This window comes from Brachionichthys hirsutus, chromosome 5 (assembly GCF_040956055.1).
Source record: "Brachionichthys hirsutus isolate HB-005 chromosome 5, CSIRO-AGI_Bhir_v1, whole genome shotgun sequence".
Classification (NCBI taxonomy): domain Eukaryota; kingdom Metazoa; phylum Chordata; class Actinopteri; order Lophiiformes; family Brachionichthyidae; genus Brachionichthys; species Brachionichthys hirsutus.
In genome coordinates this window covers 15,885,710-15,913,209 of record NC_090901.1, presented here as the reverse complement: position 1 = coordinate 15,913,209, position 27,500 = coordinate 15,885,710, and the positions used below count along the sequence as shown (strand labels likewise).

The window sequence follows — 27,500 nt, the reverse complement described above, 5'->3', positions numbered from 1 at the left end:
AGGCTCAGGAACAGCTTCTTCCCCCGGGCTGTGAAAGCAGTCGTTCCCTCGTAGCGATCTGGGACGCTTTATGCCAGCCCTGTTGCTGCTGCTGCTATTCTGCACTACTGCCTGTGATTCTCACTCTCTCTGTGTGTATATATATTGTTTCTTAAGAGAGAGAATTTAGTTTATGTTATGATGTGTGCCTTAAGCCGTGGGCCTTCTCACGATTTTAAAGTATCTTGAATCTGAATCTTGACCAGTAGGACCAGCAGGACCAGTGACCCGAGAAGATTCAAGCTGCAGCGTGAGAGAGTGCTGTCGTTACACCAGTGTGTTCATGAACACACACACACACACACACACACGCACATGCATGGCTGAACCCTCCACCACATTTTCCATCTCCATTGACTCTAAAAGCATCTTATTCGCCTCGTTACGTCTTCAGAGGCAGACCCTCCATGCAGATAGGTGTGAACACATGTCCGAAGGGAAGGGGGGGCAGGTGTGATGGGGTGGGGGCACTCGGAAGCACAGAGAGGGGTGCACAGACACAGGCTGGACTGCACGCCAACACACATGAATGGAGGGCGGCCGACGAAACAAAAAGTTAAGCTCAAAAGCATCTCCTAAGAATCTGTGAAGAACACTGTTAGTGTAGGTTTAAGTAACGCTCATTAGCCAGCACCCTCCGGGGGGCACTTAGGTACAGGTGATCCGTGTGTGTGTGTGTGTGTGTGTGTGTGTGTGTGTGTGTGTGTGTGTGTGTGTGTGCGTGTGTGTGCGTGTGTGTGCGTGTGTGTGAGGCAGGAAGGACAATGGAGCATGCAGCTAGCAGCAGGGATTTGGGTACATGAGGGCTAATTGTGGGTGAAATTGATTCACTTGATGCTCTTTTTATTGATCTTTGCTATTGTAAACCAGTGAACCATTTTTAGACTCACCTTTCTGCTACATGTCCAGTAATATTTCTCTTTTAAAGCGATGACATAGCGAATGCAAGAAATATATTTAGAAAGAAGGGAATGAAATGCTGATGGGCAGGCAGTAAGACAGCACAACGCTGCCGGGCTCAGTGCGAGACAAGGAGACAGAAAAGGGACCAACCTGGCCGACAGGTGGGCTCATCTATAGGCCATCCGATAGGCAGGTGGGGGTGGGGGAGAGCGGAGGAGAGAATGGGCACGGTTAGTAATATGTAGGGTGAACGTGGATGTGGAGGAAGGGGAGGGAAAACGCTTTGAAGAAGACAGAACACATTTCTCTTTCATTCTAGCGTCACAAAGTTAGCCTGAAGCACCTCCCACAGCAACCTGAAGCACCTCCCACAGCAACCTGAAGCACCTCCCACAACAACCTGAAGCACCTCCCACAACAACCTGACGCACCTCCCACAACAACCTGAAGCACCTCCCACAACAACCTGAAGCACCTCCCACAGCAACCTGAAGCACCTCCCACAGCAACCTGAAGCACCTCCCACAACAACCTGAAGCACCTCCCACAACAACCTGACGCACCTCCCACAGCAACCTGAAGCACCTCCCACAACAACCTGAAGCACCTCCCACAACAACCTGAAGCACCTCCCACAGCAACCTGAAGCACCTCCCACAGCAACCTGAAGCACCTCCCACAACAACCTGAAGCACCTCCCACAACAACCTGAAGCACCTCCCACAACAACCTGAAGCAACTCCCACAGCAACCTGAAGCAACTCCCACAGCAGCCTGAAGCACCTCCCACAACAACCTGAAGCACCTCCCACAACAACCTGAAGCAACTCCCACAGCAACCTGAAGCAACTCCCACAGCAACCTGAAGCACCTCCCACAACAACCTGAAGCACCTCCCACAACAACCTGAAGCACCTCCCACAACAACCTGAAGCACCTCCCACAGCAACCTGAAGCAACTCCCACAGCAACCTGAAGCACCTCCCACAACAACCTGAAGCACCTCCCACAACAACCTGAAGCACCTCCCACAACAACCTGAAGCACCTCCCACAACAACCTGAAGCACCTCCCACAGCAGCCTGAAGCAACTCCCACAGCAACCTGAAGCACCTCCCACAGCAACCTGAAGCACCTCCCACAACAACCTGAAGCACCTCCCACAACAACCTGAAGCACCTCCCACAACAACCTGAAGCACCTCCCACAACAACCTGAAGCACCTCCCACAACAACCTGAAGCACCTCCCACAGCAACCTGAAGCACCTCCCACAACAACCTGAAGCACCTCCCACAACAACCTGAAGCAACTCCCACAGCAACCTGACGCACCTCCCACAGCAACCTGAAGCACCTCCCACAACAACCTGAAGCACCTCCCACAACAACCTGAAGCACCTCCCACAACAACCTGAAGCACCTCCCACAACAACCTGAAGCACCTCCCACAACAACCTGAAGCAACTCCCACAGCAACCTGACGCACCTCCCACAACAACCTGACGCACCTCCCACAGCAACCTGAAGCACCTCCCACAACAACCTGAAGCACCTCCCACAACAACCTGAAGCACCTCCCACAACAACCTGAAGCACCTTCCACAACAACCTGAAGCACCTCCCTCGGCAGCCTGAACCCCCCTGAACAGGGGGGCCTATCCCAGCTGACAGCTACCCGGGTTCATCGCAGTGGAACCTCGGTCATCGAACGACTCGCTACTCAAACCAAAAAAACGAGTTTCAATTGATTCACACTAAAGATGAAATTTCACTCCTCAAAGCTCCAGCGTCATGATTTGGCAAATCTTCAGAACTGGAGACGCGAGGGAAGGCCTGTGTGCAGCTTGACGGCGCTCGCTACACGGAGCAGATTGTCTGTCAGAGTTTGACAATCGCTTTCAAGACTTGTCTTTGATGGAGCCAGTCGCTACATTCATGTGCTTTCCTTTTAGGAAGATGCTGATGTTGATTCACTCGCATCAAAAATAGCAACACTGCTTCACCTGAACTCCTCTGGAGAGGAAAATGAGATTTAGACTCTTCAAGCCAACATCGAACTGAAGTCAGGACCTTGTGGACAGTTCTGGAGGACACGTCCCCCAACATGAGGACATGTGCTGCCTCCTTCACCGCATTATTCGGCTCCACTTATTTATGCGAGTCAGCCTTTTCCCATGAAGATCATCAAGTCCAAGTACCGTTCCACCAGACCGATGAACATTTGGAAGTGTGCTTGAGGCTGAGTCAGCAGCTACTGTCCGGACTACGCATCCCTGATTCAAGTCAATGCAAGTCAAAGTAAACTGATGTAAATACAAAGAAATGTTCATAGTTAATTAAATTGTGTTGTGCAATATTGGCTCATGCGGTTACGCAGGGTACATCAGCATACACTGTTAATAAAGAATCCTCAATATATTTGAAAATACTTCTATGTTTTGCATTTTTTAGTGGGCAGATCTTTGTGACTTGGTCATTTTATAAGTAGCTCGCATGCTGAAAAAGTGTGAGCACCCCTGGGGGGTCGCGGTACGATGCCAGGGGGGTGCGTATAACCCTCCAAGGAGCATGCTTTTCTTTTGTCAGTGTCGAGACTAAAGTGTAATTGCACATCCACTGCAGTAGGTGGCAGTGGCGTGTTCATTGTCAGAGTACGCAGGTAGTATTAGCTCTGTGGTGAAGGTTTGTGTTTTCACCGCGCACACAGCAAAGAGCGGGAGTTATGACGTTACGAGCAGTCAGTGAACGAACGAACCCTCAAGAGACGGCATGGAAAACTATTTAACAGTGATGAAAAGAGAGGCGGAGTCAAACGGAGGTAGCGAGACAATCGGAAGCTAAGACGAGGAGAGAGACGGAGGTAGCGAGAAATACAAAAGCTAAGATGAGGAAATTGTCACGTAGCGGTTAGCTTCACGGTGGGAGTTAAAATATATATATATTGTGCTCCTGAGTTAATGTTGCTGATCAGTTTTAATTAATAATATTTTTGTTTTATTTTATTTTTCAGTATGAAATGGATCAATTGGTCAACAAATGTTTGTAGTTTAAAAATAATTGAATGTATTTATTTATTTATTTTAATTTCAGGCAAATTGAAAACAATGTTAATAAAGTTATTCTTTGTTGTAAGTTGATCTATATTTGTATCTTGTTTCTTTACAATGTTATGCAGAGGTACACTGATTATATTATTTATAGTTGGGGGATGAAGGGGGCCAAATGTTTCTTTCAAATAATTGAGAAGCACTGAATTAGAGCATCCCTTAAACCGACCGCTCTCAGCAGCTTGACTAGCAGGTCGCAGCAGTGACCAATCAAATGGGGGGGTGGATCACACAAAGACGGCCCTGCAGTCACGCAGGGAGGTGTCAGGGAAATACTGGGCTGCACTTCACTCCTTCAAGACCAGAACGACTAAATCAAATGTTCAGGACAGTGGCAGAGAAATAACGGTGCCGTTTCAGCGTCCAAGTCGGAGGGAGAAAATCCGCTTCCTCCTGTGCTCCTCGCGTTGAGTTCAGAGCCGAGCGTTGATCACGAGACGGTTTAATTCAACCTGGTGCCCCCCGAGGCTGAAAGCACGGGATGAAACAGCCACGTTTCAGGATCAGAGAGATCGAGTACTTCCGTGTCAGTTACACAGCCAGATGTGTGTGTTCGACATCGTTAGACTGAGAGGCGGCCCCAGCAGCTCGTTGTTGATCAAATTCACTCAGGAGGTCTAAGAATCAGAAGAAAACGGATCGCTCAGGACACCCAGGTTAAAGAGATGGCCTGCTGTCGCCGTGGTAACAGCTTAACCAAGGTGAGATACAATGAGTATGAGGGCGGTTGGGCGAGACAACGTGGGAGACAGAAGCAGAGCTGGATTAGGTAAGGTGTATAATAATAGGATGAGTGGGGGAGGGGAAGACGTGGAAAGAGATGAAAGGAAATAACGTCATTTCAGGAACAGCCAATAAGAAGACAGTAAAATATGGCAGAAACCAGCAGTGTTCTTTCGTATGTTTGTGCATCTTTAGCCCCATTTAAACAGTGTTTTCATACCATGCCTGGTCCCCCCCCCCCCCCCTGTCTGAATCCAATGAGGGCTGCTTTGTTTCACCGTTGCAACACCTGCAGATGCGGTAACGGTGCCAAACACGCGTGTGCGGGGCTGAACAGGTGTGACGTTGTGCAATGTTCAGTGTGCTGGGGGGGGGTTTAACAACCTGTAGGAGAGGTGCGACTGTTATTTGAAGAATTGAAAAAGCACAGAGGACATGCTGAGTATTTGTTTCCCACGACAATTTACAGGTTCACCGCAATAATCTCCATGACAACGGCGATGCTAACGAGTGGAATATGCTGTCATGGTGGACGATCATAAAACAATGCAGACTTCAAACTAGAGACAATGTTTAGCTAAACACACTCTCTCACTCACACACACTTACACAATATCGGCAAACAACGTTTTTACGCCATTTCTGAACAATGAACAAGCGACACAAATCTGAAGCAGAGTTTTACTCGAGGGGAAGTGTTGAAGTCACGCAGTGCAAAGATGTACATTAGAATACACACTCATGTATTCACTTTGCCGGGGATGACCTTGCTGCTAACCTAGTAAACATCAGTGGTGTGAAGTTGTTGGTGTTGGGTGCGCGGTGTTGGGTGCGCGGTGTTGGGTACGCTGTGTTGGGTGTGTGGTGTTGGGTGTGTGGTGTTAGGTGCGCTGTGTTGGGTGCGTGGTGTTGGGTGTGTGGTGTTGGGTGCGTGGTGTTGGGTGCGTGGTGTTGGGTGCGTGGTGTTGGGTGCGCTGTGTTGGGTGCGTGGTGTTGGGTGCGTGGTGTGGGTGCGTGGTGTTGGGTGCGCGGTGTTGGGTGCACGGTGTTGGGTACGCGGTGTTGGGTGCACTGTGTTGGGTGTGTGGTGTTGGGTGCGTGGTGTTGGGTGCGTGGTGTTGGGTGTGTGGTGTTGGGTGCACGGTGTTGGGTGCGTGGTGTTGGGTGCGTGGTGTTGGGTGTGTGGTGTTGGGTGTGTGGTGTTGGGTGCGCTGTGTTGGGTGCGCTGTGTTGGGTGTGTGGTGTTGGGTACGCGGTGTTGGGTGCGCTGTGTTGGGTGTGTGGTGTTGGGTACGCTGTGTTGGGTGCGTGGTGTTGGGTACGCGGTGTTGGGTGCGCTGTGTTGGGTGTGTGGTGTTGGGTACGCTGTGTTGGGTGTGTGGTGTTGGGTACGCGGTGTTGGGTGCGCTGTGTTGGGTGTGTGGTGTTGGGTACGCGGTGTTGGGTGCGCTGTGTTGGGTGTGTGGTGTTGGGTACGCTGTGTTGGGTGTGTGGTGTTGGGTACGTGGTGTTGGGTGCGCTGTGTTGGGTGTGTGGTATTGGGTGCGCTGTGTTGGGTGTGTGGTGTTGGGTACGCTGTGTTGGGTGCGCTGTGTTGGGTGCGCTGTGTTGGGTGCGCTGTGTTGGGTGTGTGGTGTTGGGTGCGCTGTATTGGGTGCGCTGTGTTGGGTGCGTGGTGTTGGGTACGCTGTGTTGGGTGCGTGGTGTTGGGTACGCGGTGTTGGGTACGCTGTGTTGGGTGCGCTGTGTTGGGTGTGTGGTGTTGGGTACGCGGTGTTGGGTGCGCTGTGTTGGGTGTGTGGTGTGGGGTACGCTGTGTTGGGTGCGCTGTGTTGGGTGTGTGGTGTTGGGTGCGCTGTGTTGGGTGTGTGGTGTTGGGTACGCTGTGTTGGGTGCGCTGTGTTGGGTGCGCTGTGTTGGGTGTGTGGTGTTGGGTGCGCTGTGTTGGGTGCGCTGTGTTGGGTGCGCTGTGTTGGGTGCGCTGTGTTGGGTGTGTGGTGTTGGGTACGCGGTGTTGGGTGCGCTGTGTTGGGTGTGTGGTGTTGGGTGCGCGGTGTTGGGTGCGCTGTGTTGGGTGTGTGGTGTTGGGTACGCTGTGTTGGGTGCGCTGTGTTGGGTGCGTGGTGTTGGGTACGCGGTGTTGGGCGCGCTGTGTTGGGTGCGTGGTGTTGGGTACGCGGTGTTGGGTGCGCTGTGTTGGGTGCGCTGTGTTGGGTGCGCTGTGTTGGGTGTGTGGTGTTGGGTACGCGGTGTTGGGTGCGCTGTGTTGGGTGTGTGGTGTTGGGTGCGCGGTGTTGGGTGCGCTGTGTTGGGTGTGTGGTGTTGGGTACGCTGTGTTGGGTGCGCTGTGTTGGGTGCGCTGTGTTGGGTGCGTGGTGTTGGGTACGCGGTGTTGGGCGCGCTGTGTTGGGTGTGTGGTGTTGGGTACGCTGTGTTGGGTGTGTGGTGTTGGGTACGCTGTGTTGGGTGCGCTGTGTTGGGTGCGTGGTGTTGGGTACGCGGTGTTGGGTGCGCTGTGTTGGGTGTGTGGTGTTGGGTGCGTGGTGTTGGGTACGCGGTGTTGGGTACGCGGTGTTGGGTGCGCTGTGTTGGGTGTGTGGTGTTGGGTGCGTGGTGTTGGGTACGCGGTGTTGGGTGCGCTGTGTTGGGTGTGTGGTGTTGGGTGCGCGGTGTTGGGTGCGCTGTGTTGGGTGTGTGGTGTTGGGTACGCTGTGTTGGGTGCGCTGTGTTGGGTGTGTGGTGTTGGGTGCGCTGTGTTGGGTGTGTGGTGTTGGGTGCGCGGTGTTGGGTGCGCTGTGTTGGGTGTGTGGTGTTGGGTACGCTGTGTTGGGTGCGCTGTGTTGGGTGCGTGGTGTTGGGTGCGCGGTGTTGGGTGCGCTGTGTTGGGTGTGTGGTGTTGGGTACGCTGTGTTGGGTACGCGGTGTTGGGTGTATCTCAGAGTACCTAGAAGTAAAATAAAGGCATCCTCCTTCTACCTGTCGGTATCACTCCTCTGATTGTCTGTCTGCTGGTGTGTGTGGCTCGAGCCTGCTGACGATGCAAGGATGCATGCGTGTGCTCGGCCGCTCCCGCTCACACGCACTGGAACGCATTCAAGCACACAACACAGGAGAAGAGCTGCGTCTCACTCACCGATCATGTGATTGGCCACGTGGATTTGGATCTCCCTTTCAGTCTCAAACGTCATTTGGCATTTAATACACTGGTAGGTCTTTTTCTACAAGGAAAAAAGACACAGAAACAGAATTAAAAGAGGAAGAAGCAATACAAGCACTTCACAAGCAAGAAAGCATCATTCAGTAAAAATATGCAGACAACAGATCACAGTGTTTGTGTTTACACAGAGATGTACTTCAAAGAATCACACAAAATGTTCAACCAGCCTCGTGAGTTTGTCACTTTTATGCCCAGGAAGAGGCGGGACATGACACAAAGCTAACGCAGCAAGAGGATGCGGCACGTCTGGGCCTTGGTTTGGGTTCTGGTTTTCTTCCCATTGTATATTTTGCATTGCTGTTATTCAGAAGATCAAGATTAGAACAATTATTGAACTAATTAGGGGTTGTTTTTTCTGCTGCAGCTGTTTCAAAATGTAAGAACTCTGCATTTTTGTATCTGGACAGGTATCCAGATTTCTCTAAAGAATTTAGTGGGATCTGAATTGGACTACAATACATTTAAAAATTCTATTTCATCAAGATCCATCTCGCAGTTTTTCTGAATCCTGCTAAAAACAGAGAAACAAACAAACAAACAAACAGAAACATGCAAGATACTTGAAAGGCAATACATTTCACACTCAACAACGGAAATCTGACGGATTAACGCACACTCAACACACACACACACACACACACACAGACACAAGAAATCCTACTTTGTCTGCTTTGTGATGTTAGACTAAGCAGAAACAAAGGTGCAGGTAAGACAGCGGATTCCTGGGAACTGCCTATAACACACACACACACACACACACACACACACACACACACAGACACACACACACAGGCACGCGGCAAGTCCCGGGGAACCTGACTGTCAATATCAAGTAGAGCGAACCGCTCCCACAATGCCTCAGCACACCCCAGCACAGAACCCAGTGGGGCTTAGCTGACACACACTGACATTCACAAGAGCGTGCACAAGCAAGCTGCACATACACGTTACACACATGCATGCATGCATGCATGCAATCAAAGTTTAGCAGGAGACCGGAGCCTCAGACCACGCCTCTGTCTGTGTGATGCTGTACATAGTTTGAGTTTTAACTAGAAAACGACAATCAGAGACTGCAGACCCCGCCTCCAAAAGACTGTTGGATCTTGTGAGTAAACAGGGCTTCCGGATCAGAGGGGCCGAATCAGAAGCGAGGGTATTGCAATTGGGTGCGTTTGTCTGTCTGTTTGTCTGTTTGTCTGTCCGAGCGCATAACTCAAAAACTAGTAACCCAATCGACTTGATATTTTTACACAAGCAAGGTTCTGTCCGTGGCTCGGTCCTCCCCGAGAATGGCGTTGATCCGGATCTGGATCCAGATTCTAGAATTATTTTTACATCTGGAATTGTGCCTGTGCTGTAAACTGTCACTTTAAGAGGGAGGGACACGAATGGCATGATGGGAAAAAGAGTCCAGAAGGTGTCTTGTAGTACGTTCCGGAGCAGCAAGCTAGAGCAGGTTTGGCCCCTCTGATCCGGAAGCTTTGTTTACTGTCTCACAAGATCCAATAGTCTTTTGGAGGCGGGGTCTGCAATCTCTGATTGTCTTTCTAGTTTTATCTTAGCATGTCCCATCTCACCTTCGGTGCAGGCGAAGCCTCGGCCTTCTTCCCTGCTGCACTCTCTGGGCTGACTTCGGGGTGATCCGTCTGAACGTGACTCTCCAAGTCCTCCAGGCTTTCGAACTTGACCGCGCACTCCGGACACCGAAGCCCAGTCAGGGTCTTCTCTCCGTGTGTGTCCCCCGGAGTGGCAGCCCCTCCCTGGCTGGGGCTCTGCCCATTCGTGCCCCTAATTTGTGAGAGAATTTGATTCGTTATGGATGACTTCCGTAATTGACATTGTCCTTTAGAGAGTGTATTTGCATGGCAATCTGTCTGGTTATTGTAGGGTTAGTCCTCCTCGAGTACTGTAGTATTGTACATGTCGTCGCTGTACTCTGCTCATACTGTCAACTACATCGTCATCATGCATCTTTTCTCCTCACTACCGTCCTCACCGCTCGCTTTCTTTGGACTATCACTCTTTATTAAGAAAACTCACAGATAGCGCGCTCGCAGCCCTCAGCCAGCTCGGGTCAGCATCGGGAAGCGTGCTGGCGCCTCACATTTATACTCGCATCTGGGAATGCTCGTATCGTAATCTAGTCCTTGGGCAAGACACTTCACCCACATTGCCTGTGTGAATGTTGGTGGTGGTCAGGAGGGCCGATGGCGCAAATTGGCAGCCTCGCTCCTGTCAGTCTGCCCCAGGGCAGCTGTGGCTACAGTAGTAGCTTCACCACCAAGTATGGTGTGAATGAATAATGCACAATGTGAAGCGTCTTTGGGTGCCTAGAAAAGCGCGATATAAAATCAAGCATTATGAGGCCCGAGCGCCTATCTAGGCGTAATTAGGCCCGAGCGCCTATCCTAGGCGTAAGGGGCTATTGCTTTTGCAACGCAGAAGATGACAAGTTGACGAGCAATGCTGTTGACGACGACCAACACACTCACAGCCACACACACCGACACTCAACAGCACACACACACACACAAACATGGGTTGATGGGCGTGTGTGTGTGTGTGCCCACAGACGCGTAGCCCTCGTCGAGACCATTCCGAAAATGTATTTTGTGGAGTAATTGCGTACTCAGAAAAAAAGTTATATTGTTTTTGCTAAAAATATTATTATTATTTTATTTTTTTTCTTGATTTTTCTTTCTTTGTTCTGCTGTTTAAACAGCAATTTGACCCCTTTCCCATAATCAAAAACTCACCAAATTTTGAACCAAGCTCAGAACCGGCAAAAAAAAATTTTTTTTATGTGTTTCAAAATTGGGCATGAAAAAGTGGCGTGCCAGCGCCACCTACAAAAATCAAAATGCATTGCGCCGATGGGGAGGGGTCCAACGCCAACTTTGTCGGACAGCCACGGAATTCGGTGCAGACATGCGTCATGTCAGGGCAAAAAATATATATAATTATGGCCACGCGCCCAGACACACATGAAGGCGGCCATATTGGATTGAAACTTAAAAACTGCTGAGTCAGCATTAATGCTGACGGTGCATTTGAACGAACTCCTCCTAGGGGGTTTCACCAAATGAGCTGAAATTTAGTGTACACCATCTAGAGACTTGGTGCATCAAAATTATTTTTATACATTTTCAGTTTCCGTGTGGCGAAGCTCCAAACTTTTGAGAGTTTTTGTACACCAAAAATTGCTCCCGTTTGCACATACACACTCCAATCAAAACCAAATTTTAAACACTTATTGACCCTTACGACCTGGACACTTTCAAAGTGAAACTTTGACAATCAGCCTTACAGCGCCCCCTAATGATAAGAAAAATTTAATGGGAATTAAAAAAAATAGTTTGCCAGAAATAATTGAAATTTACCAGAACATTCCCTCATGTGGTCCCGATCAAAAAACCCAATTGTAACCATGTCGTTGTTTTTACGGTGTTACTATGGTAATGGCCAAAGTTCCCCATGTTAGTCTATGACGAACGACAGAATATTATCCCATTATATTTAAAAAAACATATTACCATGGAAACGTCCCAAATTTGCCACATACATTCTCACACACATACCAGTCGAAAAGGTCAATGACACCAAGGCAGCATTTTTTACACTGTTGCCATGGCGATGGCCAAAATGTCCCATATAATCCAAATAACGATTTGACTAAACTGTGAGCTACTCATGCAGCTCAAATCTAAACACACGCGGCATCGTAGGCGAGGGCCTACGATGCCACTTTAATTATTATCAGTAGTAGTAGTAGTACTGTATATATTTTTGTGTAGCTTATGTAGTCATGAAGTTTCTAATCCTACAGTGGTTTGTTGTACATGTAACCCAGTTACCACAGTAACCATGTTTGGAATGCTGCAACGCATCACTCTCTTGTAGTAAGACAATGTTGTGTAACGGTAGCTGTTGTGTAACGATAGCTGTTGAGTAACAGTAGATGTTGTGTATCGGTAGCTGTCATGTAACGGTAGCTGTTGTTTAACGGTAGCTGTCGTGTAACGGTAGCTGTTGTTTAACGGTAGCTGTTGTGTAACGGTAGCTGTTGAGTAACAGTAGATGTTGTGTAACGGTAGCTGTCGTGTAACGGGAGCTGTCGTGTAACGTTAGCTGTCATGTAACGTTAGCTGTCGTGTAACAGTAGATGTCGTGTAACAGTAGATGTCGTGTATCGGTAGCTGTCGTGTAACGGGAGCTGTCGTGTAACGTTAGCTGTCGTGTAACAGTAGATGTCGTGTAACAGTAGATGTCGTGTATCGGTAGTTGTCGTGTAACGGAAGCTGTTGTGTAACGGGAGCTGTTGTGTAACGGGAGCTGTCAAGTAACAGTAGCTGTCGTGTAACGGGAGCTGTTGTGTAACGGGAGCTGTTGTGTAATGGGAGCTGTTGTTTAACGGTAGCTGTCGTGTAACGGGAGCTGTCGTGTAACGGGAGCTGTTGTGTAACGGGAGCTGTTGTGTAACGGGAGCTGTTATTTAACGGTAGCTGTCGTGTAACAGTAGCTGTCGTGTAACGGGAGCTGTTGTGTAACGGGAGCTGTTGTGTAACGTTAGCTGTCGTGTAACGGTAGCTGTTGTGTAACGGGAGCTGTCGTGTAACGGGAGCTGTCGTGTAACGGTAGCTGTCGTGTAACGGTAGCTGTCGTGTAACGGGAGCTGTTGTGTTACGTTAGCTGTTGTGTAACGTTAGCTGTCGTGTAACGAAGTATTTCTATGCCGTATCAGACCCACCGACTCATGCAGCCAGCACAGAGGCCATAAGGCAGCCCGTTGACGTCCAGCTTCACCATCTCTCCTTTGTTTCTGAACTCCTTCAGGCAGAAGGCGCATTTATACAGCTTGTGCAGCTGCAGCTGCCCGTTGGGGGAGGAGGAGGCCGAGCCATTGCCTCCTCCTCCAGCTCCGTTTCCACCTGCTGATACAGCTCCTCCGAGTCCAGAGCCGGTCGAGAGCTTCTGCATGTGGAAAGTGCCGTGAATCTTCAGTTCCAGGGTGGAGGTGACCGTCTGCATGCAGACGACACAGCGGAAGCCAGTGAGAGAGTTGCGGAGGTCGGGATGCATCTGGCAATGCTCGATAAACTCCTCCTCACTCTGGAGAGGCATCTTACAGATTCGACAGTTCCCCGTGTCCAGGCTCTTACTGTGGGTCACCTGCAAGGACATGATAGACACACGTCAACAACCTGCAAGGACATGATACACACGACAACAACCTGCAAGGACATGATACACACATGACAACAACCTGCAAGGACATGATACACACATGACAACAACCTGCAAGGACATGATACACACATGACAACAACCTGCAAGGACATGATACACACATGAAAACAACCTGCAAGGACATGATACACACGTCAACAACCTGCAAGGACATGATACACACGACAACAACCTGCAAGGACATGATACACACATGACAACAACCTGCAAGGACATGATGCACACATGACAACAACCTGCAAGGACATGATACACATGACAACAACCTGCAAGGACATGATACACACGACAACAACCTGCAAGGACATGATGCACACGACAACCTGCAAGGACATGATACACACATGACAACAACCTGCAAGGACATGATACACACATGACAACAACCTGCAAGGACATGATACACACATGACAATAACCTGCAAGGACATGATACACACGACAACAACCTGCAAGGACATGATACACATGACAACAACCTGCAAGGACATGATACACACATGACAATAACCTGCAAGGACATGATACACACGACAACAACCTGCAAGGACATGATACACACATGACAACAACCTGCAAGGACATGATACACACATGACAACAACCTGCAAGGACATGATACACACAACAACAACCTGCAAGGATATGATACACACATGACAATAACCTGCAAGGACATGATACACACAACAACAACCTGCAAGGACATGATACACACATGACAATAACCTGCAAGGACATGATACACACGACAACAACCTGCAAGGACATGATACACACATGACAATAACCTGCAAGGACATGATACACACGACAACAACCTGCAAGGACATGATACACACATGACAACAACCTGCAAGGACATGATACACACAACAACAACAACCTGCAAGGATATGATACACACATGACAATAACCTGCAAGGACATGATACACACAACAACAACCTGCAAGGACATGATACACACATGACAATAACCTGCAAGGACATGATACACACGACAACAACCTGCAAGGACATGATACACACATGACAATAACCTGCAAGGACATGATACACACGACAACAACCTGCAAGGACATGATACACACGACAACAACCTGCAAGGACATGATACACACATGACAACAACCTGCAAGGACATGATACACACATGAAACACTACCTTGTGCTCGGTGAGGGTGAGCAGCGAGGGGAACCGCTCGCCGCAGATTGGACACATGTAGTGCTTGGCGGGACCCCGGTGTGTCTGCGCATGCTCTCGAAGTCCGCTCTCGGAGAAGAACGTTCTGGAACACACGTTGCACTTATGGTTCCCCTTAATGAAGTCAGCCTTCTTCTTCCGGGAAGCTGGTGGAGATAAGGACGTCCATCAGCACAGATTTATAGCAGCATGTTATAGGTCCTGTCTCAAGATGAGCTCATATCTCAACTAAAATGCTGTTAAAGCTTTTAGAAGGCCAGCTTGACATCGAGTCTTACTAGCGTCGTCCTCTCCTGGTCTGATGTTGTGGTCTCGCAGCCGGTGGTTCTGGAGCAGTGACTCCATGGTGTAGGCGGCTCCACAGATATCACAGGCGTACATGGGCTCAGCCTTGTCCAGCTCCTCTTCCCCCCCGCTCGCCTCATGGCTGTTGGCTGCCTCTCCTCCCCCACTCTTCAGCAACATGTTCTTGAGGTCAGCTTGCTCAGCAGTCGCCACCGTCGCTCTTTCAGCGCCTCCTGCGCTGCCATTGCCACCACCTGCTCCTCGCTTGGAGGACTGCGCCAGGCCATTGGGTGTCCCATTTTGACTTCCACTACTCCCTGTGCCTCCCCCGTTGCCTGTGATGTTGCCGCCATCAAACACGCAGTGCTTCTCCCTCAGGTGTTTCTCCAGCAGCAAGATGGCATGAAAGGCTTTGCCGCAGAAGCGACATGTGAACTTCTTGCTGTGGGTGGTGATGTGGCACTGCAGCTCCACCTCGTTTGCAAACGTCTCGCCGCAGAAGATGCACTTGCGAGGCTTCAGCCCTGCAAGACAGGAACCAGGTGAGACGTGCAGCTTGAAGGAAACTTCAGGGTAAACAAGGTAACAAATCCATCTTTGTTTTGTAGACTGATGTCGTCTCACATTCTATTTAATACAAAAGCTTTCAAACCTTCAGCAAAGAGTTTTACATTTCAATCGTGTTACTAAATGTCAAATTTATACACTTTTCATCAAGTTCGGAACCTGAAGCAAATTTTCTCAGGTGGGAAACACCAACGTGAATGCACTACTGGTGTAAGCTGCCAGGAGAGTTGTGCTTTACCTGCTCCAAGGCCCCCGGGGAGGCCTGACCTCTGGCTCAGATGGTTATGCTTTACATGGAGCTGAAGGTCGGCCTCTTTCCTGAAGTCCCAAGCACAGGCTGTGCAGCGAAACAGCTTCTTCTCGTTGCTGTGCTTCACTGCCAAATGCACCTAAACGGAGGAAGGACCCAAAAGCGGTTTAACTGCAAAGCTTCATTCATTCGTTCATGTCACAAACCTGCCGGTGGGAGTCTACTTTACAAAAGTCATTCACCTGTATGGAGACTTTGGAGTCAAAGACCTCCTGGCAAAGCGTGCAGTGATAAAGCACGAAGGTGTGCATGTCCAGCAGGTGTTTCTGCAGGTCGTCGATGGAGGAGAACTGCTTGTCACAGCTCTCGCACACATACTGGGTGGAAGTGGTTGTGTAGTGGACGGTCAAGTGCTGAAGCAAAGCCTCCTGGGAGTCGAAGTCTTCCTTGCTGCACTGCGGGCAGGACTGGCGCCTCAGTAGGATCTCCAGGTGCGACTTCAGGTGTGTCTGGAACCCCTCGAAGCTGGTAAACCGCAGGTCGCACTGATTGCACGGGTAGTCCCCATTGCTCCCCATGGAGGGGGTCGAGTCCCCTCCCAGCCTGTGGCGTTTTGGGGAGGAGATCTCCACATCAGAGGAGGCAGGGCTTAAGTCGGCCACCTTTGCCTGCCGCTTGTTGTTGGCCAATGGGATGTTCTTATGGTTCTCCTTGATGTGCTTGGTGAGCTTGAGGAGTGAGCCGAAGATGGGGGAGTTTGTGCAGTACGGGCAGGAATACACCTGGGGGAGGACAAAGCTTTACTGCTGGACACGAAAAGATGAAAGACATGGCGGCAGAAGTCATAAATCAGCAACCCCTGTTGCAGGACCTGACGTAATACTGTCATGTTCTGTGTTCTGCCAATCACATGCACATTGTTGTACGGAAGCTGCGGCACCGGCAAAACAGAGCACCCGATAAAGAAGCCTATTAAGACATTCCTGTGTCTATCATTCTTTTATCTGTCAGCACAGACACAAACAAGCCCGTTGCTACAGCAAATTAGCAGCCTGACTCGGTTCAAATCGGGGGGGGTTCTTCACAAGTACCCTGTACTGCGTGCCTTCATGGTTCCATGAAGGTACCAGCTGACTAGCTGGTCAGCGTTGTGTGATCTGCACAGCACAACTCACCTCCATGAAGGATTGCGACGCCGTCTGTAATGCCGGCGATTCCAGTTTGGCCACGGAGCCTCCGGGTGTGACCCCGCTCCCTGCGGCGGCGGCGCAGTGCGTCTGCTGAATGTGTTCCGTCAGTGACGACTCAGTCAAGAATCCCATGGAGCACTGGTTGCAGAAAAAGGCATGGTTCCCTTCTAGGATGGAAAGAAAGTTTAACTAGGATGCGCCCTTAAACGCCATGATGCACTTTGAGCACGCAGCAGGATGTTAATGAAACGAATGCTGCAACCAGTGACCACTAAATGCCCCACTAGCACTCTGCAGCAACACACCTAATGTGGTGGACCCAGCCACGACCCCCCCAGCCAGGCAGTGGGAAACTCTGATGTGCTCCTGCAGGGAGTTGATGTCTCCGAACATGTCTGGGCAGTAGTTACAGTGGAAGGCCGTGACATTGGTGAACTGCAGCAGGGGGAACGCTGCGGATCCGCCACTGCCACGGTGGGACTTGCGCACGTGTTCGTTGAGGTTGTAGAGAGTCGGCAGTGTGTCCAGGCAGACGTGACACGTATGGCTCTGCTGCGGCTTGTCTGCATGGATGGTCTTCAAGTGGATCTCCAACACAGCCAGGCTGTGGAAGTCTCTCTTGGAGCAGTAAGGGCAAGAGTACGTCACTCTACCCCACTTCCCTCCCCCACCTGTAGGGAAAGTCAAGCAGGCCTCCTCATTAGGCGCTCTAGACCCAGACTATGTGATGTATGTGGACTACTGTACCTCCCCCTTGGTGACCCAAGCTTATCCCAATCTCTTCCACATTGTCCATGTCTCTTCTGCGACTTCGGTCGAGACCCTGGTTGGGCTTCAGGGTAGAGTCTGGGGTGGAGCCTCTCTCCAGGCTGGCGCTGGAGTCTGGCGTGGCTGAGCTCATCGAGGCCACGCTGCCCAATGCAGGATCAGGACTGGCAGCACTGTGATTGGACGAGTCAGGCTGGCGATGGCTGTCCAGGTGGCAGTAGACGTCCTCCACAGATGGGAACTGTTCTGAGCAGACAGGACATCTGGGGGTAGCACAAAAAAAAGAGTCAAATGCCTCGTCCCTTCAGCAGTCTAAAGAAGGAACATTAGCAATGGGATCTTCAGTACTTGTGTTTGCGGTTAGCATGCTGCGTCTCAATGTGTGTCAGGAGAGAAGCCTCATCCAGAAAGATCTCAGGACAGTGGATGCACTGCAGGTCAGCGCGGTCGGACAGCTGCGGGTGTCTGCTCAGGACATGCTTCTCCAGCTCGTCCGTCTGGCTGAACGTCTCCTCACAGTAGTCGCACATATACGGGTCCTGCTCCTCGTCTCCCTCTTCTGCCGCTCCTTTCCTCCCACTGTCCCGCTCGCTCCTCAGTGCAATGTGCTCCCGGTTCTTGCGGTGAGCCTGCCAGAGGGAGAGATTAACACAGATTTGAAGAGCCAGAGCTCTTTTAGAGTCTTCATTTTATGACAAGGAGATACACACGGGTTGCATTCATCTTTAATTTCTCTGAAGTAAATCAACGTAAGTTCACACAGTATCACAAGTGATGCATGTCTGATGATAAGGACTGATTCTGATCATCAGTCATTTGTTCAGCCATATTAACTGAATTGTAGAAACTCTCTATTTTGGGACACTGGATGCTCATATTTTCTGCATCAGGCAGGATGACCAGAGTTTAAGTGCCTTCCACGGTCATTGTCACGGTCTACATCATGTAGTATTAACATAAAAAACTGGCGTTACACAGACGTGTTTCGCTGGTGTTACACAGATGTGTTTAGCTGGCATTACACAGATGTGTTTAGCTGGCGTTATACAGATGTGTTTTGCTGGCATTACACGAATGTGTTTCGCTGGCGTTACACAGATGTGTTCAGCTGGCGTTACACAGATGTGTTTAGCTGGTGTTACACAGATGTGTTTTGCTGGTGTTACACAGACGTGTTTAGCTGGTGTTACACAGACGTGTTTAGCTGGTGTTACACAGACGTGTTTTGCTGGTGTTACACAGACGTGTTTCGCTGGTGTTACATGGGTGTTACACAGACGTGTTTCGCTTGCGTTACACAGATGTGTTTAGCTGGTGTTACACATACGTGTTTAGCTGGTGTTACACAGACATGTTTAGCTGGCGTTACACAGATGTGTTTCGCTGGTGTTACATGTGTGTTACACAGACGTGTTTTGCTGGTGTTACATGGGTGTTACACAGACGTGTTTTACTGGTGTTACACAGATGCGTTTCTCTGGTGTTACACAGATGTGTTTCGCTGGTGTTACACAGACGGGTTTAGCTGGTGTTACACAGATGTGTTTAGCTGGCGTTACACAGATGTGTTTTGCTGATGTTACATGGGTGTTACACAGACGTGTTTTGCTGGTGTTACACAGACGTGTTTAGCTGGTGTTACACAGATGTGTTTAACTGGTGTTACACAGATCTGTTTAGCTGGTGTTACACAGACGTGTTTAGCTGGTGTTACACAGATGTGTTTAACTGGTGTTACACAGATGTGTTTAGCTGGTGTTACACAGACGTGTTTAGCTGGTGTTACACAGACGTGTTTCGCTGGTGTTACATGTGTGTTACACAGACGTGTTTTGCTGGTGTTACATGGGTGTTACACAGACGTGTTTTACTGGTGTTACACAGACGTGTTTTACTGGTGTTACACAGACGTGTTTAGCTGGTGTTACACAGATGTGTTTAGCTGGCGTTACACAGATGTGTTTCGCTGATGTTACATGGGTGTTACACAGACGTGTTTTGCTGGTGTTACACAGACGTGTTTAGCTGGTGTTACACAGATGTGTTTAACTGGTGTTACACAGATCTGTTTAGCTGGTGTTACACAGACGTGTTTAGCTGGTGTTACACAGATGTGTTTAACTGGTGTTACACAGATGTGTTTAGCTGGTGTTACGTGGGTGTTACACAGACGTGTTTAACTGGTGTTACACAGACGTGTTTCGCTGGTGTTACACAGACGTGTTTAGCTGATGTTACACAGACGTGTTTAGCTGGTGTTACACAGATGTGTTTAGCTGGTGTTACACAGACATGTTTAGCTGGTGTTACACAGATGTGTTTAGCTGGTGTTACACAGACGTGTTTAGCTGGTGTTACACAGACGTGTTTCGCTGGTGTTACGTGGGTGTTACACAGACGTGTTTTGCTGGTGTTACACAGATGTGTTTAGCTGGTGTTACACGGATGTGTTTAGCTGGTGTTACACAGATGTGTTTAGCTGGTGTTACACAGACGTGTTTAGCTGGTGTTACACAGATGTGTTTCGCTGGTGTTACGTGGGTGTTACACAGACGTGTTTAACTGGTGTTACACAGATGTGTTTAGCTGGTGTTACACAGATGTGTTTAGCTGGTGTTACACAGACGTGTTTAGCTGGTGTTACACAGATGTGTTTAACTGGTGTTACACAGATGTGTTTAGCTGGTGTTACGTGGGTGTTACACAGACGTGTTTAACTGGTGTTACACAGACGTGTTTCGCTGGTGTTACACAGACGTGTTTAGCTGATGTTACACAGACGTGTTTAGCTGGTGTTACACAGATGTGTTTAGCTGGTGTTACACAGACATGTTTAGCTGGTGTTACACAGATGTGTTTAGCTGGTGTTACACAGACGTGTTTAGCTGGTGTTACACAGACGTGTTTCGCTGGTGTTACGTGGGTGTTACACAGACGTGTTTTGCTGGTGTTACACAGATGTGTTTAGCTGGTGTTACACGGATGTGTTTAGCTGGTGTTACACAGATGTGTTTAGCTGGTGTTACACAGACGTGTTTAGCTGGTGTTACACAGATGTGTTTCGCTGGTGTTACGTGGGTGTTACACAGATGTGTTTAACTGGTGTTACACAGACATGTTTAGCTGGTGTTACACAGATGTGTTTAGCTGGTGTTACGTGGGTGTTACACAGATGTGTTTCGCTGGTGTTACACAGATGTGTTTAGCTGGTGTTACACATATAAGTGTTTAGCTGGCGTTACACAGACGTGTTTCGCTGGTGTTACATGGGTGTTACACAGACGTGTTTAACTGGTGTTAGACAGATGTGTTTAGCTGGCGTTACACAGACGTGTTTCGCTGGTGTTACACAGATGTGTTTCGCTGGTGTTACACAGACGTGTTTAGCTGGTGTTACATGGGTGTTACACAGACGTGTTTAACTGGTGTTACGTGGGTGTTACACAGACGTGTTTAACTGGTGTTAGACAGATGTGTTTAGCTGGCGTTACACAGACGTGTTTCGCTGGTGTTACACAGATGTGTTTCACTGGTGTTACACAGACGTGTTTAGCTGGTGTTACACATATAAGTGTTTAGCTGGCGTTACACAGATGTGTTTCGCTGGTGTTACACAGATGTGTTTAGCTGGCGTTACACAGATGTGTTTCGCTGGTGTTACACAGATGTGTTTAGCTGGCGTTACACAGATGTGTTTAGCTGGCGTTACACAGACGTGTTTCGCTGGTGTTACACAGATGTGTTTCGCTGGTGTTACACAGATGTGTTTAGCTGCCGTTACACAGACGTGTTTCGCTGATGTTACACAGACGTGTTTAGCTGGTGTTACACAGATGTGTTTAGCTGGTGTTACACAGACGTGTTTAGCTGGTGTTACACAGATGTGTTTAGCTGGTGTTACACAGATGTGTTTAGCTGGTGTTACACAGACGTGTTTAGCTGGTGTTACACAGACGTGTTTCGCTGGTGTTACATGTGTGTTACACAGACGTGTTTTGCTGGTGTTACATGGGTGTTACACAGACGTGTTTTACTGGTGTTACACAGATGTGTTTCTCTGGTGTTACACAGATGTGTTTCGCTGGTGTTACACAGACGTGTTTAGCTGGTGTTACACAGATGTGTTTAGCTGGCGTTACACAGATGTGTTTCGCTGATGTTACATGGGTGTTACACAGACGTGTTTCGCTGGTGTTACACAGACGTGTTTAGCTGGTGTTACACAGATGTGTTTAACTGGTGTTACACAGATCTGTTTAGCTGGTGTTACACAGATCTGTTTAGCTGGTGTTACACAGATGTGTTTAGCTGGTCTTACACAGATGTGTTTAGCTGGTGTTACACATATAAGTGTTTAGCTGGCGTTACACAGATGTGTTTAGCTGCCGTTACACAGACGTGTTTCGCTGGTGTTACGCTTTACCTGCATGTGGCTCTGTAGTGAAGACGTGGAGGAGAAGCCACGTTTACACACGCTGCACTTAAAGGGTTTGCTGGAGCTGGAGATGCAAACACAAATGAAAAACTGGAATGAATATTTTTAAAATAACGACTGTCATTCAGTGCAGATTCCCTGAGCCCGGGTTCAGTCACCTGTGTGTCTTCAGATGGATCTTCAAGTGATCCGAGCGAGAGAATGCAGCTTCACACTCCTGACAGCTGTACTTCTTATCTCCTGGAGAAGAGGACATTAACGAGAGTTGAAAACACGCTGAGGGACGATCCTCTAGACTGACGCTGTGTTCTGCTGCTTACATCACCAGACCAAGGTACCTGAATCCCCGTGGTGCGCGGCCGTACAGGTAAAAGCACATACTTAGCAGGCCCGATAGAAAGCCCACGACGCACTCGTTCGATTACCTGTGTGGAGTTTGACGTGACGGTCTCGGCTCCTCTTGTGTTTGAACAGACGGCTGCAGAAGGTGCACTTGAAAGGCAGCTTGTCACTGTGGATCTGCTCGTGGCGCTTCAGGTAGCTCAGACGGCTGAGGAGAACAGACAGATGGTGGACGCTCAGTCACGGGACCTCGTCGCAGATGTTAAAGAAACTAAGACAGTCAGAACGACTGAGGACCAGGCAGTCATGATGTTTATAGAAGTGCATACTAGAAAAGACGAATGGAATATCAAATACACCGAATCGTGTGTCAGCATCTTGGCGAGCATTAATACCTGAAAGACTTGTCACAGAACTGGCAGGGGTAGGGGAGGCCTGCACCTCCTTCCTCCTCCATGCCGAGGTCACAGCAGCCATCAGGCATCTGTGAGGGTGACGCCACATCTTTACTGGAGGGCGAGGAGGGCACCCAGGACAGGCCTGCAGGGTCATCATCGCCGTCTGACAGACAAGGAAACAGACAGGACATTTAGATTCATCAGCATCGAGGACGTCCGAGACATGGAGCAGGGTGTCTGAGAAAAAAATATCCCCGACGCAAAGAAACGGATAAAACACGGAGGAGAATGAGTCCGAATAAATGGAATCCCTCCTGTGGGATCCAGGCTGTACACACAAAGCACAGGAGGAAAAGGAGGAATGAGAAAGAAAAGAAATATACAACATCTAAATAGAAAGCTCCAGGAGCCGCGGATCCCAGATGGAACCCAGAAATAAGGACAGTGTATTTTCTCTCCCTTCATCCTCCCCCCCTCCCATCCCTCCATCCCTCCCAAAGGACCACAGATCTGCCTCATCATATTTTCATTAGGGCCTTGGCAGATTGAAATGTTGGGAAAGCGATTAGGAGATGTGGAGAGCAAAGCGGAAAGATATTCACTCCCTTTATCTGTTATACATAGGAGAATCTCTCTCTCTCTCTCTCTCTCTCTCTCACACACACACACACACCACAAAAAGGCTACAACTTCTGTCAGAAACACTTCAGAATGGACTAGAGGTGACAAAAGAGGGCGCTGCATTACTGCTAGTACTTCAGTATCTAACTGGATCCACATGGTGATCTGGATCAGCACCAAAGGGTTCTAGATCTGTGGTTCTTGGTATCTTTAGACACCAACCATGAAAGGTCAAAGTTAATCAGACTTGATTTTTGAATGCATAAATGGGTTTTCAATGCTAAAATAGATTTTACAAAAAGCATCAGTGGAACTTTCCGTGCCACGGACATGGAGGCTCATCACGAAAACGTGTCGTTCATCATCATCCTGATGGACCAAACGGCGTTTAGGAATCACATTTTTGAAGGAGCAGGTTTGAAATATTTCTCGCATCGCCGCACAATGTCACGCTTGCCATTTTAGCCTAATAATTTGCCCCAAACTAATAACCCTGCAGAATCACCTGGGGAGGGGGTTGAACCAGTTGAAGGGCCTGACCCCATTTCCCCAGAGCGTGGTGGCATATTTTTAACATGAAAAAATTAAATTTCCCATATTGACAATCATCGTAGCATGACGTGGCCAATAAATCTGAACTAATGATTTCAAGAATAATTTCATAAAATAGTTTACCTGTAGGAAAACATCCTAGATAAATGTTCCAATTTTATAAATATTCACCCCCCCCCCCCCCTCCCATTCATTACTTCTGCATAGAGGGAAGCTTTTTTTATTCACGTTCTTCATTTCACTTTCTTGATCGCATGTTCTTCTATAAAGTTTGATCCAACGTAGACGTCTCTCAGCTGTCTGTTGGTTTAGGGAAGGGAATGAACAGTCCACCTCCTTCCAGTCGTTCGGGGTACCAGTCCCTTTGGAAAGAGTCTTCTGTCCCGTAGTCTGCAGCAAACCCTTTAGCTCTGGCGTTGGTCTGTCTTTGATTATTACCTCCTGCTTCGAATATTGTTTTGATATGTAATCTCCCATCTTGAAGGTGAGGAGAGGAAAACATAAATGAATGGCTGCACTTAACTTGCTAGCTCTAGCAAGACGAATCCCTGGGATCAGGCGCCCCCTACTATGAGGCAGGAGAACTGCGTGCCTCACGTGGTGGCTCTTTGGCGCAGTTTTATGATCGCTCAGCACAAGAAGCTGGTAACACACATACAGTCGCTGACAAAAAAAAGTACTGTACATTGGAAATGTAGTTCATATAGCAAAAGTATTTAAACATTTTAAGAGCAACATACAGAGAGACAGAATTGCTCAATCCCTGGTGAGGCTCCGCAGGCTGCTGCCTCACGGCTCTTCTCAGTATTTGAACTGTAAGTGTAAAAATCCAGCAATTTTGAGTAAAAAACAATCTAAAACTGGTGAATTTAACTGAAAAGTAAAATACTAAAATAAATATGCTGCCGCTACTTCGCAGATTTTCACCGATTGCGCGGGTTCCTGGAATGTCCTAGACAGGTTACCAGATCAAAATGTAATAGGATTAAGGTAGAGCAAGACCCATCTTCAAAAAGTGAATCGAGATCCATCCAGGAGGTTTTCTGTAATCCTGCTAACCGACAGACAAACAAACAAACAAACAGACAAACAAACAAACAAACAAACAAACAAACAGACAAACAAACAAACAGACAAACAAACAAACAAACAAACAAACAAACAGACAAACAAACAAACAGACAAACAAACAGACAAACAAACAAACAGACAAACAAACAAACAGACAAACAAACAAACAAACAGACAAACAAACAAACAAACAAACAGACAGACAAACAAACAGACAAACAAACAAATGGCGCAAAACAAAACCTCCTGGGCGGAGGTAAAAAATATATATTTATAGTCACCAAACCAGAGAGACGTTAAAAATCATGAGGTAGAAAAGGAAGTCAGACAGTAACAGACTCAACTAGACGGAGAATCCATAAGAGCAAGGCGGGGGGGGGGGGGGACTGTTTGAGACGGTGGGGGGGGGGAGATTAGCGTCATTAAAGAGCCCTAATCCTCTGACTAGCGTGGCTGGCACTAAAATGGAGGATCACACGGCTTTTTAACGGCGCCTTTGTCAGTCGGCCGCGAGGGGACCTGGCAAGACAAGGCCAAATGGTGAACTGGGAGAAAAAGGAGGCCGGGGGGGGGGGGGGAGAAAATCTCAATGAAAAGTTAAATGAGAGAAGTATCCTCAGGAGGAGATGGGGAGGATGGATGATGGAAGGAGTGGGATTGGGGAGAAGAAATAGGGACACAAAGTAGTTTGGGGGGGGGCGGAGCAAGCGAGCGCCACCATGCTGTCTCCATCCCTCCATCGTCTCCTCTGACACCTCCTTTCTGTTCTGCGGGGCCCCCGCAGCTCCGCTCCCACTTTATCTATCACTCTGCAGTTCCCATCCATTCCCTCCGTCCTTCATCCCTTCCTCTGTCCCCAGCAGTCCCTCCTCTTCATCTCGATTCCCTGACCTCCCTCGCTCTTTCATGTTGTAACTCATTATAGCACCGACGTCTCTTCCTCCATCCTTCCATCTCACCGGCAGTCCCTCCCCTACTGAGGTTGGCCTTCACCCCCGTGTCTCAGCCCGGACGGGACGGGGGGACGGGGGGGGAGGCGCTGCATTCCAGATGGACAGATTTTGAACTCCAGGGGAGCGAGAGGAGACGGCATTATGAAAAGGAAAGCCCGGGGGGGTCTGTAATGAAAAATGGGATGAACAGAACCAAAAGGACCTCCTGAGTGTACCTGACACGCACACACACACACACACACACACACGCACACACACACACACACACACACACACACACACACACACACTCTGCGTGACTCACTAATGGGCTGGATAGCGTGGCAACGTGTGGAGGACACAGGCTTGGTGGAAACGGTACTAAAAAGATACACATGCTGATAATTCTCTCTTAATGTTTCTGCCCCCCCCCCCCCCCCCACCCTCCCATCAACTTGGTGTCTTTGTCACGACTGACACACAGTGAAAGACATCAGAGCAGCAAAGATGACAATATGTGACTAACAGAAGCTGAAGAGACGATTCAGGTCTTCAGATGTTGTTATTTACTTGGAGAAATATGCACATCCAGATTTCTGCTGGTGTCGGGGGGGGGGGGGGGGGGGTAAACTCAACGGGCCAACGTGAAACCAGCACTCGAGAACATTAGCTCAATTAGCTCAAGCTGGAAAACAGAGTGCTAAATGCCTGCAATGGAAGCACAACGCATTAGCCTCATGCTTCCTCTCCTCTGAAATCAAAGGGGCTCAGATGGTAGCAGCAAAAAGGTTTCAGCCCCCAGCGCTGCGGCTAAAGGTGCTAGCGCTGCCTCCAGCGCTGCGGCTAAAGGTGCTAGCGCTGCCTCCAGCGCTGCGGCTAAAGGTGCTAGCGCTGCCTCCAGCGCTGCGGCTAAAGGTGCTAGCGCTGCCTCCAGCGCTGCGGCTAAAGGTGCTAGCGCTGCCTCCAGCGCTGCGGCTAAAGGTGCTAGCGCTGCCTCCAGCGCTGCGGCTAAAGGTGCTAGCGCTGCCTCCAGCCTGCGGTTACGCTCAAACAATTCAGGATGGACATTGGAGATGAACAACCTTTAAAAGGCGCTGCCATATTCAAAAGGCAGAAGGACTTCCACTTCCACTCACGGGAGCCTATCGCAGCTCGCTACGGGCGAGAGGCAGGGTACACCTCGGATGTGTCGCCAGCGCATCACGAGAAGGAGAATACGATGAGGTCAAACATGGAAAGTCGTGCTTCTTTGTTTCAAGGTTCGAAAATGATCATTTCAGTGTGAAATTCTGTGAAGGAAAGCTGCTTTCTGACAAAGTAAATGTGTTCGTCGGAGGTTTAGGGATCGTCACACAACCAGCCTCTGCCCCCCCCCCCCCCTTTCTGTTTGGCCACTGGCCCAGATCTGCACCTTTCCCATTAAAACCCCTGCTGGCCTTCACTTCATCCCTCCTTCCATGGCCCCCCAGGCCTCCTCCGATGGCCCCAGGCTGCCCTAGGCGTGCGTAAACACACGCACACACACACACACACGCACACACACACACACACAGCCCCAGACTCACCCTAGGGGGTAGAAAAACAACCTCCACCCTTGGCTCTCTCGTATGTCTCTCTCTCTTAAACATGTGAATCAACCAGAA

General features: G+C 49.1%; 1 protein-coding gene across 1 annotated transcript in view; it reads right to left on the bottom strand.

The window, feature by feature from the left end:
* znf423 (zinc finger protein 423) overlaps positions 1-27,500 on the bottom strand; it is a 152,559-nt gene that overhangs the window by 60,179 nt on the left and 64,880 nt on the right. The window contains exons 5-19 of the mRNA XM_068739086.1: positions 22,679-22,844; positions 22,367-22,491; positions 22,100-22,181; positions 21,930-22,005; positions 17,855-18,135; positions 17,486-17,769; positions 17,044-17,409; positions 16,724-16,905; positions 15,791-16,330; positions 15,537-15,687; positions 14,725-15,255; positions 14,408-14,592; positions 12,741-13,162; positions 9,571-9,781; positions 7,907-7,991 (exon numbers count right to left, since the gene is read on the bottom strand). Coding sequence (XP_068595187.1) covers positions 7,907-7,991; positions 9,571-9,781; positions 12,741-13,162; positions 14,408-14,592; positions 14,725-15,255; positions 15,537-15,687; positions 15,791-16,330; positions 16,724-16,905; positions 17,044-17,409; positions 17,486-17,769; positions 17,855-18,135; positions 21,930-22,005; positions 22,100-22,181; positions 22,367-22,491; positions 22,679-22,844 — 3,687 coding nt within the window. The remainder of the gene's footprint in view (positions 1-7,906; positions 7,992-9,570; positions 9,782-12,740; positions 13,163-14,407; positions 14,593-14,724; positions 15,256-15,536; positions 15,688-15,790; positions 16,331-16,723; positions 16,906-17,043; positions 17,410-17,485; positions 17,770-17,854; positions 18,136-21,929; positions 22,006-22,099; positions 22,182-22,366; positions 22,492-22,678; positions 22,845-27,500) is intronic.